Source organism: Acanthisitta chloris, unplaced genomic scaffold, assembly GCF_000695815.1.
Source record: "Acanthisitta chloris isolate BGI_N310 unplaced genomic scaffold, ASM69581v1 scaffold13072, whole genome shotgun sequence".
Classification (NCBI taxonomy): Eukaryota; Metazoa; Chordata; class Aves; order Passeriformes; family Acanthisittidae; genus Acanthisitta; species Acanthisitta chloris.
In genome coordinates this window covers 1-16,611 of record NW_008661093.1, presented here as the reverse complement: position 1 = coordinate 16,611, position 16,611 = coordinate 1, and the positions used below count along the sequence as shown (strand labels likewise).

Below are 16,611 nucleotides of genomic sequence, written 5' to 3'. Positions count from 1 at the left end.
GAGGAAGAGTCCTCCTCAGAGAAGGAAGAGGAGCAGGAGGAAGTGGGAGGCTTGGTGAAAGCAGCACCTGGCAAGGTGTGTTGGTTTGTGGCTGCAGGTTCAATGCTGTCTGCCCTTAAAAGGAGCCTGGTAATGCCAGATGCCAAAGTTCCCTTCTCTAGGAGATGAGCAGCCCTGGTGGGCTCTGTGCTCAGAGAACCTCTGTAAGCTCATTCCCTCCCCAGGTTCTCTGCTCAGCGTCCCTGGGAGTCACTGGTGGATAGTACAGTGACAGCCGTGTCACTGGGTCAGACACGGTTCACTTTTGGCAATGCTTTCTTCCAAAGGAGGAAGAGGAGGATGAGGAGACTGAAGATGATGATGAGGATGATGATGAGGATGAAGATGACGAGGAGGAAGATGAGGAGGAAGAGACAGGCATAGACACAAGTGACAAGGAGGAGGAGCAGGACTCCGAGGAGGGTGAGCAGTTCCAGGGGAAGCAGCAGGTGTCCCCTTGGGATCAGCTGTGCTCTCCCTTCTGCACTTGTGAGCTGACTTTCTGTTTGTGCACCTTCTTTTACTGAAGGGCAGTTTTAGCCAAGGTAATACAGACAGGTATTTTTAGTTGTTACCTGCAAGGCTTCCACACTCCCTCAGTCTGTGGGTCCCTTTGCGCAGCTCTCCAGCCCCTGAGCAGCCTCAGCCCAGCGGGGCAGAGGGGCAGAGGCCTGAGGGCAGCTGAGGGTGTGCTGGTTCCATGGAACTGGTCTGACTGGGAGGAGAAGGAAGCAGACTCCAAACAGGGGTAATTTGGCCACTAACAACTTTCTGTCCTGTCAGTCAGCTCCTGCTCTGAAAGGTGGGAGTTTCTGCTTTTTAAACTGTGTGTAAAGGCAGGAGAAAATATTAGCAAAAGGCACAATCCACCACGAGACCGATGAGGGCAAGGTGCCAGGCAGCACTGCCCGCAGAGCTGCCTGAGGTATGGTGGTGGTTGCAAGCATCCAAAGACAGGATTCGTAAATCTCTGCAAAAGTAAATAAACTGGGAGTGCCTCCCTCACACCCACATGCTGCTGTCGATGCTGCTCCCATACTGTCACAGTGTGGAAGGGACATTTGCTCCCTGATTGTTCAATAAAGCCGCGAAGTGGAACCAATGGTCATTTGTTCTTGCAGATGTAGCAAGTCCCTCATCTTCCAAGGCTGAAGTTGAATCATCTGATGAAAGTGAGGACTCCTCTGAATTCGAGTCAAGTTCCGACTCGGATGATGAAGATGAGGATGATGATGATGAAGATGAGGAGGAGGAAGAGGTGGCTGAAGATCAAGACAGGGAAGCCATGGTTGCTGAGACAGAGCATGAACCTGCTGCTCATGAGCCTCCTGATGATGAGAAGGAGACAATTTTGGACCTGTATCCTGTGGATGACTACATGGATGCAACAGGCCTGGGACTCGCTGAGCCAACTTTGGCAATGAAAGATGAAGGCAATGAAGAAATCAAGGCAGGGGAAGGTGAATGTGGTGAAGTCCCAGGGGCGTCTATTGCTGCTGAAACTCTGAAACACTTGGTTATGGAAAGAGACCAGGAGACAAAACTTGCTCTCTCTCCCATCTGTAGGCCAGGTATGCCCTTCCATGTGCTTTTTTTACCACATTTCCAAGGGAATGTTCTCACAGCATCCAATACGTTTGAGTTTGTGTTTCCCTTGTTCTCGTTCTTCTTCCAGTCTTGGCTCTAGGCTAGGGGTTATCTGTACAGGAAAGAGATCTGTGCTGAACTTTCCTTCCTAGTAAGGAGCTTTGCCCGAGCCATCTACTGCTAAAAATACTGTGGTCACTGTATCCAGGATCTTATCCTGGGCCAGTTTAGTTGGTGTCCTACAGGAACTGAACAGTTGTCGTCGTCCAGGGGTGACTGACTGGGTGGTGTGGAGGCTGAAGCTCAAGACAGAAAAGCGATGGCTGCTAAACAGAACAGCAGTCTGTGCTTACTGGGTCACTGCTGGTTCTTTTTGGGTTTAGTATCGACGAGTGGAGGCTCAGGATTATATCTGGTTCCTAATGTTGCTGTTTGTGTGCTATTTTTCACATAGTCCTTTTAAATGAGTGTTGCTCCCTGGTTTTCTGTAAGAAGGAAATTGTCCTCATTCGATACAGAGTTGTATTTAACCCAAGGAAATTAGAAACCTTTCCCTAAAACAGGAGTGAGATGCATAAAGCTTGACAAATTCAGCAGCTGGGAGACTTAAAAATTAGAACTGGAGCCAATGGGGAGAGCACATCTAGTGTGGCCTGCAGTGGAGCCTTGGGCAGCACTGGTGTCTGAAGCCTGGGCAGTGTTTTGCCACTTGGAGAGCTGGAAATCCAGTCCCTGCACAGGCCATTGAGAGTGTTAAACTGGGCAGGGCAAAGAAGAACTGGTTTTGCACAAATCCTTTCTAGAACAGGTCAGTGTGCAGAAAGTTCATAGATTTGGGACACCTGCACTTGTGCACCTTGACATGTGGAATGAGCTTTCCAGGTAAGATGTGGGAACAAGCTCAAACTGCAGCATTCTTCTCGAGCCCAGACGTGTGGGAATTACAGAGCTCAGACTCTTCTCTAGCAACTCTCCAGTTTGTTCAGCACAAATGGGGAATGCTTCTCTTCTAGCTCTCCAGGCATTTTCACCCCCTTTTGCTCTCCCACTTGAAAGTGTTATTTTGAGCTGCCTAACAAGCTTCACCGTGGATTCCTTTTGGACCTGGCCCTAAGTGGGTAAATAAACTCCAGACAAATGAGGCTGCTGCAGAGAGAACAGCATATAAATTGCCTCATTGATAGCATCTGAGTGTCTCCTCATTCATTACAAGGGCTTCCCATTTCCTTCATGTGTTGTTCAAGAGTGTTCCGCTCCTCCCTTCACCGCTCCCTCCTTGGAGAGCTGAGGGTGCTCCTTGGCCTTGCAATTAGTTTACCTCCCCCATTAGAAAGGCTGATAGCTCGGGGCTCTGACAGCTCTCCTCCAAAGTCCTCTCCCCACCTTCCACTGATTCTTTTCATGTCTGTACAAAAGGTTGTCAGGGGTTTTGAGAGCAGGAAACCTTCGTTCTGGTCTGTGTCGTAGCTAATCCTCAAATTAATAGTGCGGGTTTTTTATGGTCCATTAGGAATGTCTCTGGTAGTGTCTAATTACTCTACACTCTGTGCCTCCAAAATGTAAAGCACTGGAGTTTTTAAAGCCTCCCAGTGGAATTCGGCCGTTCTCTAATTGTGGCATCTTAAACATGCCTTTATTGGCAAGTGGCAGGTAATCAAACGGAGGCAAAGCTCCTGATTCTCCTCTCTTTTCCCCTTCCAGAGGAAGAGTCCGAACCCACTTCCATGCTGGAGCCAGAGGTACAGGAAGGTCCAAAGCCCGAGTCTCAAGAGGAGGAGGCGACACTCTGCGTCTCTGCTCCAGTGGGAGTCCTTGGAGAACCTCTGCCCAGCAAAAGCAGCTTCTTTGGCAAGCCTGAGGAGAGCAGCTCAGAGGCTCGCGTGAAAACCAAGCTGCCCTCGGCAGCGGAGGAGGACGAGCGGCTGCCGCGCACGCCCGGGCAGGAGGTGATGATCCACGCGGAGGCTGAGACTCTTCTGCTTCCGGCCCACAAGGTGCCATCCTCCGTGCTTCCCTTGCCAACCACCCCCGGGAAGGAAGAACCCTCGGTCCCTCCAGAAAAGTTTCCCGAACAATTAGTGGTGACCAAAGCGTCCGTGGAAGAGGAGATTCCTAGGACTCCTGGACGGGACATTTTGGCCAAGTCTTCGCACCCCCTGGCGAAGTCGCAGAGCACGGACACGGTTCCGGCCACGCCGGGAAGCGACGCTCCCCTCACGGGAAGCAGCCTGACCCTCAGCTCCCCTCAAGTCCCAGGGAGCCCCTTTTCCTACCCATCCCAATCTCCCGGCGTTAACAGTGGCATTCCTCGGACTCCTGGGAGAGATTTCACTTTCACGCCTACTTTCCCAGAGGCTGGTGCTACCATTCCTTGCCATCTGTCTGGCAAGAAACAGCCAGAGGATGAGCTGGACGAGAAACCCTTCAAAGAGCCTCTTGGTGCTTCCCTTACGATCAGCATGAACAGTGTTCCCTCCCCTATCCCCTTTGCCAGCCCCCCCCAGGCAGATTTCCACACGGACATGGGTTTGCCACCCGATGAGCCAATACCTCTGGCAGCCCTGCCGTGCATGCATGGAGATGGAAGAATGCCCATCGAGGAATGCAAGGCAGAAGTGAAACCTGGTTTGCTCCCACCAGAAGTACCCCCAGGGGCTTCTATACTTCCTCCCCCGCCACCACCTTCTGTTCTTCCCAAAAGGAGGCCAGGCCGGCCAAAACGGTCACCACCTTCTGTCCTCTCCTTGGATATGTACTCGGGCAAAACCATAGAACCTCCTCCTGTGCCAGTGGCCTTGGTGGAAAGTGCTGTGGGCAAAGAGCTGTTGAGTGGACATGCTGATGCTTACTATGGGCTGAAAGACCCCGAAGCCGTCACCCTGGACTTCAGGAATGACGGTTTCCCGGAGAAAATAGCAGTTGAGACAGTTGCAGAGAAACTGCCATTTAAGGAACTGGAGAACCAGTGGAACGAGGACTTCAAGGAAGAGGAAGCTCACGCGAAGCCCAAGTTTTTTTTGAAGACGTCTGAGGACCTGCCGCTGATCCCCTCCCCCGAGTACTCCCCGCCGCGGCCTCAGTTCAGGCCACGCTCCGAGTTTGAGGAGATGACTATTTTGTACGATATTTGGAATGGAGGCATAGATGAGGAGGATATCAAATTCATGTGTATCACATACGACCGCTTGTTGCAGCAGGACAATGGGATGGACTGGCTCAACGACACCCTGTGGGTGTTCCATCCTTATATCCTTTCTCAGCGGCGCTCCGTGTCGCGCAGCACGCGTAGGGTGCACGGGGTGGGCACTGCGTAGGACTTCACGTACAGAGGACTAAGTTTGTCGATGGCAGAAGCAGAATAGCAAAGGGAATTTTAGGCTGGTGTGTTCTCTGAAGCTGCAGTACAAAACACTGCAGACGTGACTGTTACGCTGCATCTTGTCTGGGAGTGCAGGCACAGTCCGTGGGTGCCTCTTCTGGGGGGGGATTCCTTGCTAGTTTGAGAAACTTCTCTCTGCATTTATCCAGACTTCTTTTTCAGCTTGCATGTGGAATTTCTAGTCTGGTTTCCCAAGGCATACAGCTAAGAAGAAAAGGCAGTGCTTGGTTGTCCTGAAGGCACATGGGCTCCAGTGGTGGGTTTTTCTCTTTCAAGGAGTATTGTTATTTTTTGCAGCCCCACAAACCTTCCTAAGATCCCAGCGTTAGCTCCGTGGAACTGTAGCGAGTTTAATCTGTTATCCACCTCTGGCTGTGTTTCTCCTTAACTTCTTTCCACCTACTAGTTTTTCTACCCCCAAGAAGAAGAAGAGGGACGACGGAATGCGGGAGCACGTCACGGGCTGCGCGCGGAGCGAAGGCTATTACAAAATCGATAAGAAGGACAAACTTAAATACCTCAACAATAGCCGAGCTTTTGCAGAGGAGCCTCCAGCTGACACACAGGTGAGGACGCTGCTCTCGAGCGCCAGGTGTGAGCAGCACTGGCTTTCCACACTGCCCTGCACGGTGGGTGCTTCCTGCCTTTTGGCAAGGAGGAGGTGAAGGTGTTGCTGTGCCTGTGTTGAGCTGATCATCCTGGAGCTGCGTGGGAGGTGTCAGTGTTTGATCTCACAGGCTCTGTTGTAGCACAGGGGGTTATGGGGAGGCTGCGAGGGTGTCGGGGCAGCTTTGATCACCCATTTGTCCTCTCAGGGTATGAGCATCCCTGCCCAACCTCATGCTTCCACCCGGGCTGGATCCGAGCGGCGATCGGAGCAACGCAGGCTGCTCTCCTCCTTCACTGGCAGCTGTGACAGTGACCTGCTCAAGTTCAACCAGCTCAAGGTAGGTCACCCCCTGCTGCAGAGTTTACACCCCTTTCCCTCTCTGTGCTGTGGCTAATCCAGAATTGTGGTTTTCGGGGTGTTTTCTTCCCGCAGTTCCGGAAGAAAAAGCTAAAATTCTGCAAGAGCCACATTCACGACTGGGGCCTTTTCGCCATGGAGCCCATCGCAGCCGACGAGATGGTGATTGAGTACGTGGGGCAGAACATCAGGCAGGTGAGCTGGACCGAGTGAAACCTGAGCCCAAACCAGCCGTGAAAGAGGTCCTTGAGTATGGCAGCAGGGCTTGGAGTCCTGCTGTAAGGCGTCAGATCCGTGGGCACGGCAGAGGTTGGTGTGTCCGTTGGGTGGGTGGGATTTGCAACAACCTGTAGAAACGAAGCACACAGGAGAAGCCTTTTTAAGAAGCCTATCCTGATCTTCTTTCAGTTTCATTCAGTTGGGTCTGTGCTGTGTGAGTGGGTTTGAGACGGTGTGTGTATATATATGTACAACATATACATATATACACATAAGGAGGACATGGAACTGTGGGAGCAAGGCCAGAGGAGGACACGAAGCTGCTCGGAGGACTGAAACACCTTCCCTACAAAGACAGGCTGAGAGAGTGGGGGCTGTTCAGCCTGGAGAAGAGAAGGTTGTGTGGACACCCCAGGGCATCTGCAGGAGCTGAAGGGGCTCCAGGGAAGCTGCAGAGGGATCTGTGTTAGGAACTGCAGGGACAGGACAAGGGACAATGGGGAGAAATTGAAAGAGGGAAATTTAGGTTCAATGTTAGGCAGAAGTTTTCCCTGTGAGGGTGGTGAGACACTGTCCCAGGCTGCCCAGGGAGGCTGTGGCTGCCCCAACCCTGTCAGTGTTCACAGCCAGGTTGGATGAGCCTTGAGCAACCTGCTCTGGTGGGAGGTGTCCCTGCCCAGGGCAGGGCTTGGGGCTGGGTGAGCTCTGAGCTCCATTCCAACCCTTTAAGAATCTATGAAACCATATGTACTTACAACTGTTGGGCGGCACAAGCAGAGCTCAGGTGAGCATTGTGTAGGTCACAGGGCACTCCTGAGGCCTGTGCTGACCCATGGGTGTGCTGCAGGTGATTGCTGACATGCGTGAGAAGCGATACGAGGACGAAGGCATCGGGAGCAGTTACATGTTCAGGGTCGACCACGACACCATCATCGACGCCACGAAATGCGGAAACTTCGCCAGGTTTATTAACCACAGCTGCAATGTGAGTATCCCGTTCCTGCACTGCTCTCTGACAGGCTGCTAGACCCGGGGAGCCCTTGCCAGCTTTGGCTGGGGCTGTGCTGGGAGGTGGCAGGGGGTCGTGAGTGAGTGTTAATGAGCTGCAGCAGAGCAGGGTCTAGAGTAACTAGATTGGAGCGACCAGAGAAAGCTCTCAGAGTCCTCCTGACTGCCTTGGGGACCCTGATGGACCCTGAGCAAACATATTTAACAAATGCTGGCTTGAAACATACCAAATTTTAGCACTCGGTTCTGTGGGAACAGTCTCCTAGTGTCTGCATGGGAGAAGTATTCCCTGCCTGAGTCAGCAGGGAAGTTGCTTTCCCCGCTGCTCTGTGCTGTCTGTGCTCACTCTGCTGCCTGACCAAATTATCAAGCGTTAGTCGAGCTGCTCTTAACCTGTGACAGGTTTGGTGGAGCATTGTCCAGGCTGGTTGGCACCACCAGTCACCAGAGTGTGGAACAGCACAAGGAGGGCTGGTTTTTTTCTAGCTTCACACCTCCCTCTCTTGGCTTTCCCTGGCTTCAGCATGGCTGAGGAGCTTGGCCTAGGGAAAGGATTGTCCTGCTTCATTTTAACTTGGAATAAGTGTGTGGAGGCTGTGGAACCGTGGCCATCAGGAACCTAAATCATTCCCTGTTCTGTCACCTTTGCAGCCAAATTGTTATGCTAAAGTGATCACGGTGGAGTCTCAGAAGAAGATTGTCATTTACTCCAAGCAGCACATCAATGTGAACGAGGAAATCACCTATGACTACAAGTTTCCCATTGAGGATGTAAAAATCCCATGTCTCTGTGGCTCTGAGAACTGCAGAGGAACCCTGAACTGAGCTCAAGGTTTCTCGTCACACTTGCACCTTCGGCCATGTCAAAACTGTGGTGACCAGGTGTGGTTGCACTTTGCCAAAAAAAAAACAAAAACAAAACAGAGGAAAAACAAACAAAAACAAAAGGAAAAAAGGAAGAAAAAAATTTAAAAGGAAAAAATACTTAAAAAAAAAAAAAAAAAAGAGAGGAAAAAAGAGAAGAAAACCAAGCAAGTTTCGCACTTCTGCCAGGATCGGGACGAGCGAAGGCAAAACGCACACGCTTACCAGGACTGTTCATATTTCAGGTGCTCTTTCCTTTTCAGATCCAACACGCACACAAAACGGTGACTTACCATTTTGTGGCATGGTCTATCCAAACACTAGCTTCTCTGTTGGGTCCCTACAGCAGTGCTCCACATGGGATAATGGTACCTTTTTTATTTGCATCGTTTTCAACCTTCATCTTTTCATAAATGCTGCTACCTTTTTCTCATCAGTTTTGTTGGTTGAAAAAGACATTCAACGTTTAAATGTGAAGCAGAGACTGAAAATGCCATATTAGGGTTTGTTGGGAGCTTGATTGGCTGAAATTGCACAGATTTCTCAGAGTAAGCTGTAAATAAATGTAAGGTTGATGTTACAGAGCAAGCCAGAGGCTTGAGGGTGTGAATGAGTGTGTGCTTGGGGGTGTGTGTGTGCGTGGAGATGTGTCCACAGTGAGACTAGAGGTGAACTGTCCTGCCTTTTCGTTAGGGATGAGCCTGAACAATGCCCTCAGCCAGACCCCCAGGGCAGGGTCAGGTCACCAGACCTCAGCTCACTGCCCTGGGCTCGTCTCTCACTCGCTGTGCCGTGCTGGTCTATGGGGGATCAGAACCTCTGCACCCGCAGGGGAGAAATCCTTGGATACTGTGCTCAGTGGTAGGACGTGGAGTCAGTTGTGTAGCTGTTGTGGCCTTTGGGGATGTCTTTTCCCAGGAGATCTGTCCTTCTTGCCTGCAGAGTAGGCTGAGGTTAAATGGACACCTCGGCCCCTGTTGGCGCCGTAGAAATCCTGCCCTGCTGTAAGCAGAGACTGTGGCCCACCTTTGATCAGGGTTTGCCTCCCGTGGATGGAAAACTGGTGTGTCTGGTGTTCCCTTTTGTCGTGCTCATCTGCGTTCCCCTGCCCTCGCAGCCTTTTGCGTGGAGTATTTGCTCTGTCCTTGGACGTGGGCGACGCCTCCTGTGATAGGAGCAAGCTGTGCCCTGCCACTCTCCTCCCTCTGTCACTCAGTAACTTGGCCTGGGTGGTCCCATCCCTCAGGAGGGTCGTGGTGAAAGTGTCCCCAAGAGCAATCCTGCGGCATGAGGGGGATGCTCCTCTGCCTTTGGAAGGCATGTTTTGAAATGAATTCTCCGTCGGTTTTGTCCTTGTAGGTGTGCTGAGGTGGAGGTTGCAGTTCTTCAGGAGGTTCCGTTTAGAAAGGGGCAAAAACACCCGAAGAAATACTTCTTTGGATGTGTTCTGAAAGGTTATGCGACCGTTCGGGTACAGACAGGATCAGGTTTTCAACTCTGCTTTAAAAGCAGAGATTAGCTGTACTCAAACCCTTTTTAATTGGCTCGTCAGAGGAAGCTGCAATGTCGTTGTGAAATGGGAAGATTATCTGCGTAACTAAACATCTTCTCCCCACAGAACAAATTGCACAGCTGCATTCTTGTAGCCTTTCAAAACCTCCACGATCAGAGGTTACAGCCTTGCAAAAGAGGTTCCTGGCAGTTTTTTCGGCCGTTCTGTGGAACTGCCAGGCCTGCGCTGCAGTGTGGGGCTCGTCACAATGTAGGTCAGACCTCTGCATCTGAATTTCTTCTTCAGCCAAAAGGCCTGGACAGAGCAGGAGCACACAGACTGCTACAAGCTGCCTTAACACCACGTGTATTTCTGGCTGAGGGTGAGCAGGTTGGCACTGAGATTGGACAGTCCAGAGTCTCACCTCTGCTTTCGTTTTGGCTTATTGTTTCCTCCCACCCTCACCCTCCCTTTAGAAATCTCTCCAGCAATCGGGTAATGGTGACCCAGAACCTAAAATTGTGAGAAGCACAACTAGTTTCTGTCACTGAATGTTGATTGGAACTGCCGCGATGGCATTTGGGAGTTAAACCAGCTGCTCGGTTTAGTTTATTAGTTTTTCAAATAAGGTTCATCATGTTGTGTTGAGGCTCCAGATGGCATCTCTACAGTTTGGCTTTTGACTTTCAAAACTTTGGAAATGCACAGAAGTTTCCTGTGTCTCAGAACTGAAGCCCCTGTGTGTGGCATTTTGGCCCATGTCCTTGACCTTCTCCCTCTGGTCCATCAAACCACTGCGTTAACGGTGGTTTTGTAGGGGTGAGGACAACCCAAAGGGCCCGAAGTCCCTGCTGGCAGTTCTCCTTCCCAGCAGATCTGGATGGGATTAGCCCCTGCAGTTTGCCTTCATCTTTGGTGAGGAAGGCAGAGAGGAAGGTCAGGGTCACCTTCGGGTCCTTCACAGCATTCTTAGGAGCACCAAAGGGATTTGGGTGCCAAAGACCATGAGCACCTAAATCACTTGGGTCCTTCTGAAACTGCCCATCATCCATCCCTTTTTAGGATCACAGGCAAATCCTGTGATTCTTGGAAGAGCTGAGCTCCCAGTAGAGTTCCCCAGGAAGAAACAGCGGTTGGACCCACAGCACTAACAAAGAATCATGTTAGTCTGGTCTGGAGAGGAAACCTGTGGCTGCCCAAGTGCCCCTGGTGAGAGCTGGGGCTGGCACCCAGTGCCACCCTGCGCCCCGGCGCTCCCGGGGCTCTCTGAGCCCTGGGCTGCAGGAGGGGAGGCCTCGGTGCCCTTGGTGGTGGTGTACAGAGCAGCTTCTTTCTACAAGGTGAAAAACCAACCCAGCAGTTTTAAACTCCAGCAAAGTATACAGTAGTTTCAGTTCTAGTTTCTGTGACCTTTTTCAGGGATCATTTCAGTGCATTTCTGTATGAAATAAAAAAAAATTAAGGAAAAAAGGATTTTGAAGTATAAAAAAAATGCATCTTCTGTACATAGGCAAACTCAAGAATCTTCTCTTCAAACACTGTTTCTCGTAGAAACATGTTGAAATTTTTTTGCTGATTTCTTTGTACTTCAAGAGCATGTAAATAATTTATTAAAAGTGACTATTGTAATTTGGAGTTCTTTTTAAACAGATCCCAGCTCTCAATCGTGTCAAAGAGATGGGGAGGAAGGACTGAGTATGGCAGAGGAGCTGGAGGCATTTACAGCTTGTGTCAAGCTTTGTATAATGTAAATTCTGTATAAATATGGGTTTGTCAAATAAATAGATGGAATTAGAAGCATTAAGAAACTGAAGACAAAAAAAATTGCCAAGTCAAGGCTTCTTCTTTCCCCCACTCAGTCTGAAACCTAATGTGCAAAGTCTATTTATTTCAAGCAAGGAAATGTGTACAGTCTAATAGACACCCTAAAATGTATTTAAGCGAGTTTGCAACTGGATTTTTTCGATTTAATATTTGTTTTGTTTTTATGAGTTTCCTCCTTATTTGCCACTCTAGGATTTGTCCAAATGAAAAGAAACACCTGGAGAAGGACACTCAAAAACAAAGGGGCAGTTTTAAGCAAAGTGGAGAACACTCAGCTCCCAGTCCTTGCAGTTTTCTGGTCGTTTTGATTCCCACGGTGGAAATCAAGGGCCTCCTTTAAAAGGAGGCAGGTCAGGTGGTTTGCAATAAATGGAAAAAAAACTTATTATTTTTTTAAGTTCCTTAAAACAAAACCAACTCTGCTTTGAAGATTTAGGATTTCTGCTTTTTCTTTTGTTAAGCAAATTTATAAACCTAGGGATGTTTTGTGCATATAGAACCTGTCACCAGTATGTATCTTGTTTTGAGGAAAGTGTTTTTGTTGTGGATGTGTCATGCTGTATATATTTGTTCATATTTTTGTGAATTGAATACTATGTACCATTGTATTATAGTAACTTTTATAAAGCAAACCATAAATATACTGACTTTTCTTACAGAAAAATTATGTTGTGCTTAATGCATAGCCAGGGCAGCTCAGGGCCCTCAGACCTGGGAGCTGTGACAGCTCAGGGAGGCAGACCCAGAACAAGAGCTGTCCAAGGGACGGATTTTCAGCAGAGTTTGCTGGAAGTGTTCATTCTGGTGAGCAGGAAATGGCTTGAAGCAACATTATATTGCATGGAAGAAATAGGTGAGTGACTGGAGTCCATAAGCCTAAATGTCTCTGTTAAGCAGCTGTGCAGCCCTGGGGAGCTGCAGCAGAGGCTGTGTCCCCACGCAGTGTGGGGAGCAGAGCATCCCTCCCTGGGGGCTCTGAGCTCTCTCTCCCTTTGGGCACTCTCTTTAGGGAGGTGGGAGCCCCTAGGCACAAACTGGGACGCTGCTTCGGGTGAGGCTGTGATGCTGTTGGAGCCAGAGCCCCTTTGGTTTCTCTCAGCCCAGTTTGTTCAGCCCTGAAGTGAACTGTCGGCGCTGGGGAGTGAGGAGAGCCCCGGGGAGCTGTGGGCTGGGTGTGGGTGGAGGCTCCTTCAGGGGATGTGGTGGGTCACGGTGTCCCCTCTGAGCTTCACGGACAGACCCAGGGCAGCGGCAGGTGGAGGGGCTGGTGGAGCCAGGAGAGAGCCTGGGCTGGAGGTTTCCCAGCTCAGCTCTCGGCTCTGACCAGGTCAGTGAAGGGATGTGCCTGCAGGACAGCCAAGCCCCGGGGGCAGCAGGGCTCAGTCTGGAGGGGCAGAGGCTTGGGAAGGACTTGTGCCCCCAGGAGCTCATCGTGGGCCGAGGGCTTGGCAGGGCCTTTGGCTGCCCAGCTTGCCCTGTGCTGGGACGTGGGGAGCAGGGGGGCTGTGGAGGGTGAGTGTGCAGCACGGGGAGAGCTGGAGGCACCACCACCTGCTCTGCAGCGGCCACGGGCTGAGGCCTCTGACTCCTGGGGAGCCACAGCCCAGGGAACATGGGGTGGAGGCTCTGCAGACTCACCAGGCACTCAGGCTGGGGCAGAAAAGGGCTTTATTGCGTCAGTGGGGGAAGTCCCGTGCAAAGGTCAGTGACAACACCAGGGCAATGCCCAGCAGGGACTTGGCACGTGCAGCCAGGACCCGAGCCAAGCACTCGCTGCCAATGCCAGCAATTACTGCTTGAAACATGGGAGAAACCCCAACCCTTCATTAATTCAGGAATTTACAGGTATTAGAGCGAGACTGTGTTGCCTTGGGAAGGCTGAAATATGTAAAGTAGATTAATTCTCATTCCAGTCTCTTGCAACTATACTAAAACCATGTTTATTCTCAGCAAATTCGAATTCAAGATTGAGTCTAAAAGCAACTGAAACAAAATCTTACAAAAGGAGGGCAGACACCTCCATGCCTTCCTCTCCCTGCTTCCTGCATAGCTAAAATTAGAACTTTGGATAGACTGAATTTGAGCACTCCCAGTTGTCTCTTCTGTCTTCCTCTACTGCTGCGTGACTTTGGCACATGCCTTAAATCTGCCTTTTGTGAAGAATTCAGTGGTTGGATTAGACTAAGCTGCTTTTTAAGAGTGTGCTTGCTATTTCCCATGCCCTGTCTCCCAGGAAGTCACAGGAGGGCAGAGCCAGGGCTGGGTTGGGATAGATGTTGAGTCCTTTTCCATGTCCAACTTGGCAGCAGCTTCCCTGGGTTTATGACACTTACGTCTGGGCTATTTACCAAACCATTGGCTGTTTCCCAGTTCGTTTGGGACTCAGCTCGTTGAGGGTGAGGGCAGCACTTCCTGCCATACTCTACATGCGCTTGGTCTCCCCGTTGGGCTCCAGGACAGTCAGGTTTCCTCTGGCATCTTGATCCATTTCTATTGCTTCAAACAGAGACTTGAAGTTCCCAGCGCCGAAGCCCTGAGGGGACGACAGACCGTGGGGATGCACAGCAGGCTCAGAAGTGGCTGGCAGAGAGCACCCTGAGAGAACAGGGCTGGATGGCCCTGAGGGCTCACAGCCACGTCCTCAAACCCACCTGGTGGTTGTGCCTCTGGATCACCTCCAGGAAGACCGTGGGTCTGTCTTGAACTGGTTTGGTGAAGATCTGGAGCAAGTAACCTTTCTCATCAAAATCCACCAGGATTTTCAGTTCCTGGAGAAAAGAAACAGGGTAACAGCTTGAAGATCCGCAGGGGAGCAAGGAGGTCTCTGTTTCACCTGCATCCCCACAAAACACTGAGGAGCAGGCCCAGCCCTGGGCAGACCTTCTCCCTCTCAGGTTGGCCTGACTCACCGCCAGCTTGTCAATGTTCTCCTTCACTTTGATTTTGGCAGTTTTGAGCCTCTCCCGCAGCACCTGGTAGTAGCTGGAGGGCACATCCATGAACTGCATGCCCCTCTGCTTCAGGTTGGTGATCTGCAAGGCAGGGGAGACTCAGTGTGGGTCAGGCTGGGGGTGGTTTGTGCCAGCAGGATGCTCTGGGATGGGCTGTGTCACGAGGCAGATGTGTTCCCATGGCATTGGCCAGCCTTGTGCACAGGGAGCTGTGCCGTCGTCTCGCTTTGGGCACCAGGAACGGGAGGGCCCCGGACGCCCTCCCCAGACTGCTGATCAGGATGCTTCATTCCCACCCCACCCCCTGGATCTCTGGAGAGCCTTTGGTCTGGATAGGAGCCCAAACCCAGGTGCTGAGCAGCAGGCTGGAGCTCCCAGGGCTGCACTCACCGCCGAGATGATGTCGGGGGTGTTCAGGGCGATGTGCTGGACACCAGCCCCTCCGTAGTAGTCGATATATTCCTACAGGGGAAAGATGTCAGCGTTAGTGACAGCACAGCTACAGTGTGCAGAGTGGGCTTAAAAGGCAAAATCAGCTCAGGGGCACCACGAAATGAGAAGAAGACACTGTTGATGAGATCGGGGTAAAGTGGCTCCACTCAGCAGCTCTCCCAGAGTTTGGCAGACCCAAATAGACCCAGGTCTGCTTTCCAGCAGCCACCTTAGCACAGCTGGTCTGCTCCAGCTCTGAATCACTGACCCTCGCTCCCTTTTCCTTCCCCAAAGCCCTGCTGGATGTGGAGGCAGGCTGATAGATCAAACACAGCACCCACTCACCTGAATCTGGGACTTCTTCTTGCCAGGCGCCGGCTCATTGATGGGCATCTTAATGGTCTCCTCATAGTTGGTGACCACGATGGAGCGCAGGGCACTGAACTCCGTGTGCAGCTGCTTATCATCCACTGACCAGAAGCGGTGGAACAGCAGGTTCTTCTGGTACCTGCCCAGGCCACAAAGGGCACAATCAACCCCTCGCTCCATCCCCACACTAACGAAGCTCTGCTCTGGCTTAATTAGCCTCAACCACCACCACGGGAAGTGGTGAGACCACTAGAGAGCTGCTGCCACTCCATCCCCCCAGCTCTTTGCACTCTTACCAGTCTGCCACTGGGACCATCTGGAGGTCAGGCTGGTTCCCCACGACGTGGTCAACGAAGCTGAGCTTGGCACTTGGTCTGCAGAGAGAAGCCAGGGAGCTCTCAGCTGGGCTCAGGGGCAACCCACAGCATGGGGGGCTCCAGGGCAAGGAGATAGGGACCTATCCAATTCCTTGATGGGATATCCCATCAACAGAGCAGCAAAGAGCCAGGCAGGACCCTCTGGAAAGTACTCACAACTTGGGCAGCAGGGGGTCCTTGAAGAGGGGCGGGTGGTACCCGGGTAGGAACAGGCCCTTGTAGTTGAGCTTTTCTATCAAGGTGTGAGTGGTGTCACCATACTGCAAGGGGGAAAACAGTTGTATTGTGGCCTCATTTCCAGGGGGACTTCCCAGGTCCAGCCTGCTCCCCTGGACCCTGCTCTGCCACTCACCGTCTGGATCACTGCGAACTTCACCTTCCCAAACTTGTCCTGCTCCACCCAGGGCTCCTTCACCACCACGGCTCCACGCTCCTTGGCTTTCTGGATCAAGGGAGAGAGACCCTCTGCTGCCACAGCTCCCCTGGGCTGGGGGGAGACATCCCCAGGCCCTTCCCTGCTTCCCCCCACTGTCCCAGGGGGCCGTGTGGGACGGAGCGGAGGGACTGCCCACCTGTACAATGAAGTCACAGTCCTCCACTTCGAAGGCGACGTCCTTCACGCCGTCACCGTGCTTCACCAGGTGCTCCCCCATCTCTGCCCAGAGCAAGAGCAGCCAGGGGCATGAGCAGAACTGCTTTACTCTGCCACAGCCATTTCCCACTTCATCCCCCCTGGCAGCACCTACCCTCGTTCCCGGGGTTGAGAGCGGAGGAGAGAACAAACACGATCTGGCGAGGAAGAGGAGAGGTGAAGGACAGTGCCACGGTGGGGAGGCAGCCCCAGCCCGGGGCTGAGGCACCACGGGTGATGGGTTGTGTGGCACGCACAGGGCTCAGCACCACCCGTGTGTCTGACACCACCTCATCTTCCCCTGCCCTAGCAGTGGCACTTCTGCCAGGCCCATTACCCCCTTACCTTGTCCTGCTTCTGCCGGTCTCCAGCCCCCGGTACGCCAGCTCCTCAAACCCCAGCTTGTTGCAGTAGTAGGATGCAGCCTGTGGACAGCCAAGAGCCACCCCGGGTGACCCTGCGGCGCTGGCGT

At 51.9% G+C, this 16,611-nt stretch overlaps 2 protein-coding genes across 2 annotated transcripts in view; one reads left to right on the top strand and one right to left on the bottom strand.

Annotated features, from left to right (window-relative positions):
* Window positions 1–8,109, top strand: part of SETD1B (SET domain containing 1B) — a gene marked incomplete at its 5' end in the record, with an annotated part of 13,528 nt that extends 5,419 nt beyond the window's left edge. Inside the window, 9 exon segments of the mRNA XM_009070102.1 lie at window positions 1–75; window positions 336–462; window positions 1,161–1,610; window positions 3,328–4,872; window positions 5,405–5,571; window positions 5,821–5,952; window positions 6,048–6,167; window positions 7,039–7,176; window positions 7,851–8,109. The exon segment at window positions 1–75 is cut by the window's left edge and continues 19 nt beyond it. Coding sequence (XP_009068350.1) covers window positions 1–75; window positions 336–462; window positions 1,161–1,610; window positions 3,328–4,872; window positions 5,405–5,571; window positions 5,821–5,952; window positions 6,048–6,167; window positions 7,039–7,176; window positions 7,851–8,024 — 2,928 coding nt within the window.
* A 5,692-nt stretch (window positions 8,110–13,801) lies between these two features.
* On the bottom strand, window positions 13,802–16,561 carry HPD (4-hydroxyphenylpyruvate dioxygenase). The gene is made up of 11 exons (XM_009070101.1): window positions 16,430–16,561; window positions 16,255–16,297; window positions 16,081–16,163; window positions 15,861–15,950; window positions 15,665–15,768; window positions 15,428–15,505; window positions 15,108–15,270; window positions 14,721–14,792; window positions 14,289–14,411; window positions 14,031–14,147; window positions 13,802–13,912 (listed from the first exon to the last, which is right to left on the bottom strand). The coding sequence occupies exons 3-11, from the start codon at window positions 16,159–16,161 to the stop codon at window positions 13,802–13,804; spliced, it is 939 nt and encodes a 312-aa protein (XP_009068349.1). The 5' UTR covers window positions 16,162–16,163; window positions 16,255–16,297; window positions 16,430–16,561.
* Between the last annotated feature and the right edge of the window lie 50 nt (window positions 16,562–16,611).

Excerpts from the sequence above, each read along its gene's own strand:
- HPD (XM_009070101.1), bottom strand. The coding sequence starts at position 16,161 with ATGGGGGAGCACCTGGTGAAGCACGGTGACGGCGTGAAGGACGTCGCC. Across the intron at positions 15,951-16,080 it reads ACTGTGACTTCATTGTACAG|AAAGCCAAGGAGCGTGGAGC; the intron begins GTGGGCAGTCCC and ends CCCTTGATCCAG. Across the intron at positions 15,271-15,427 it reads ATGGTCCCAGTGGCAGACTG|GTACCAGAAGAACCTGCTGT; the intron begins GTAAGAGTGCAA and ends TGGCCTGGGCAG.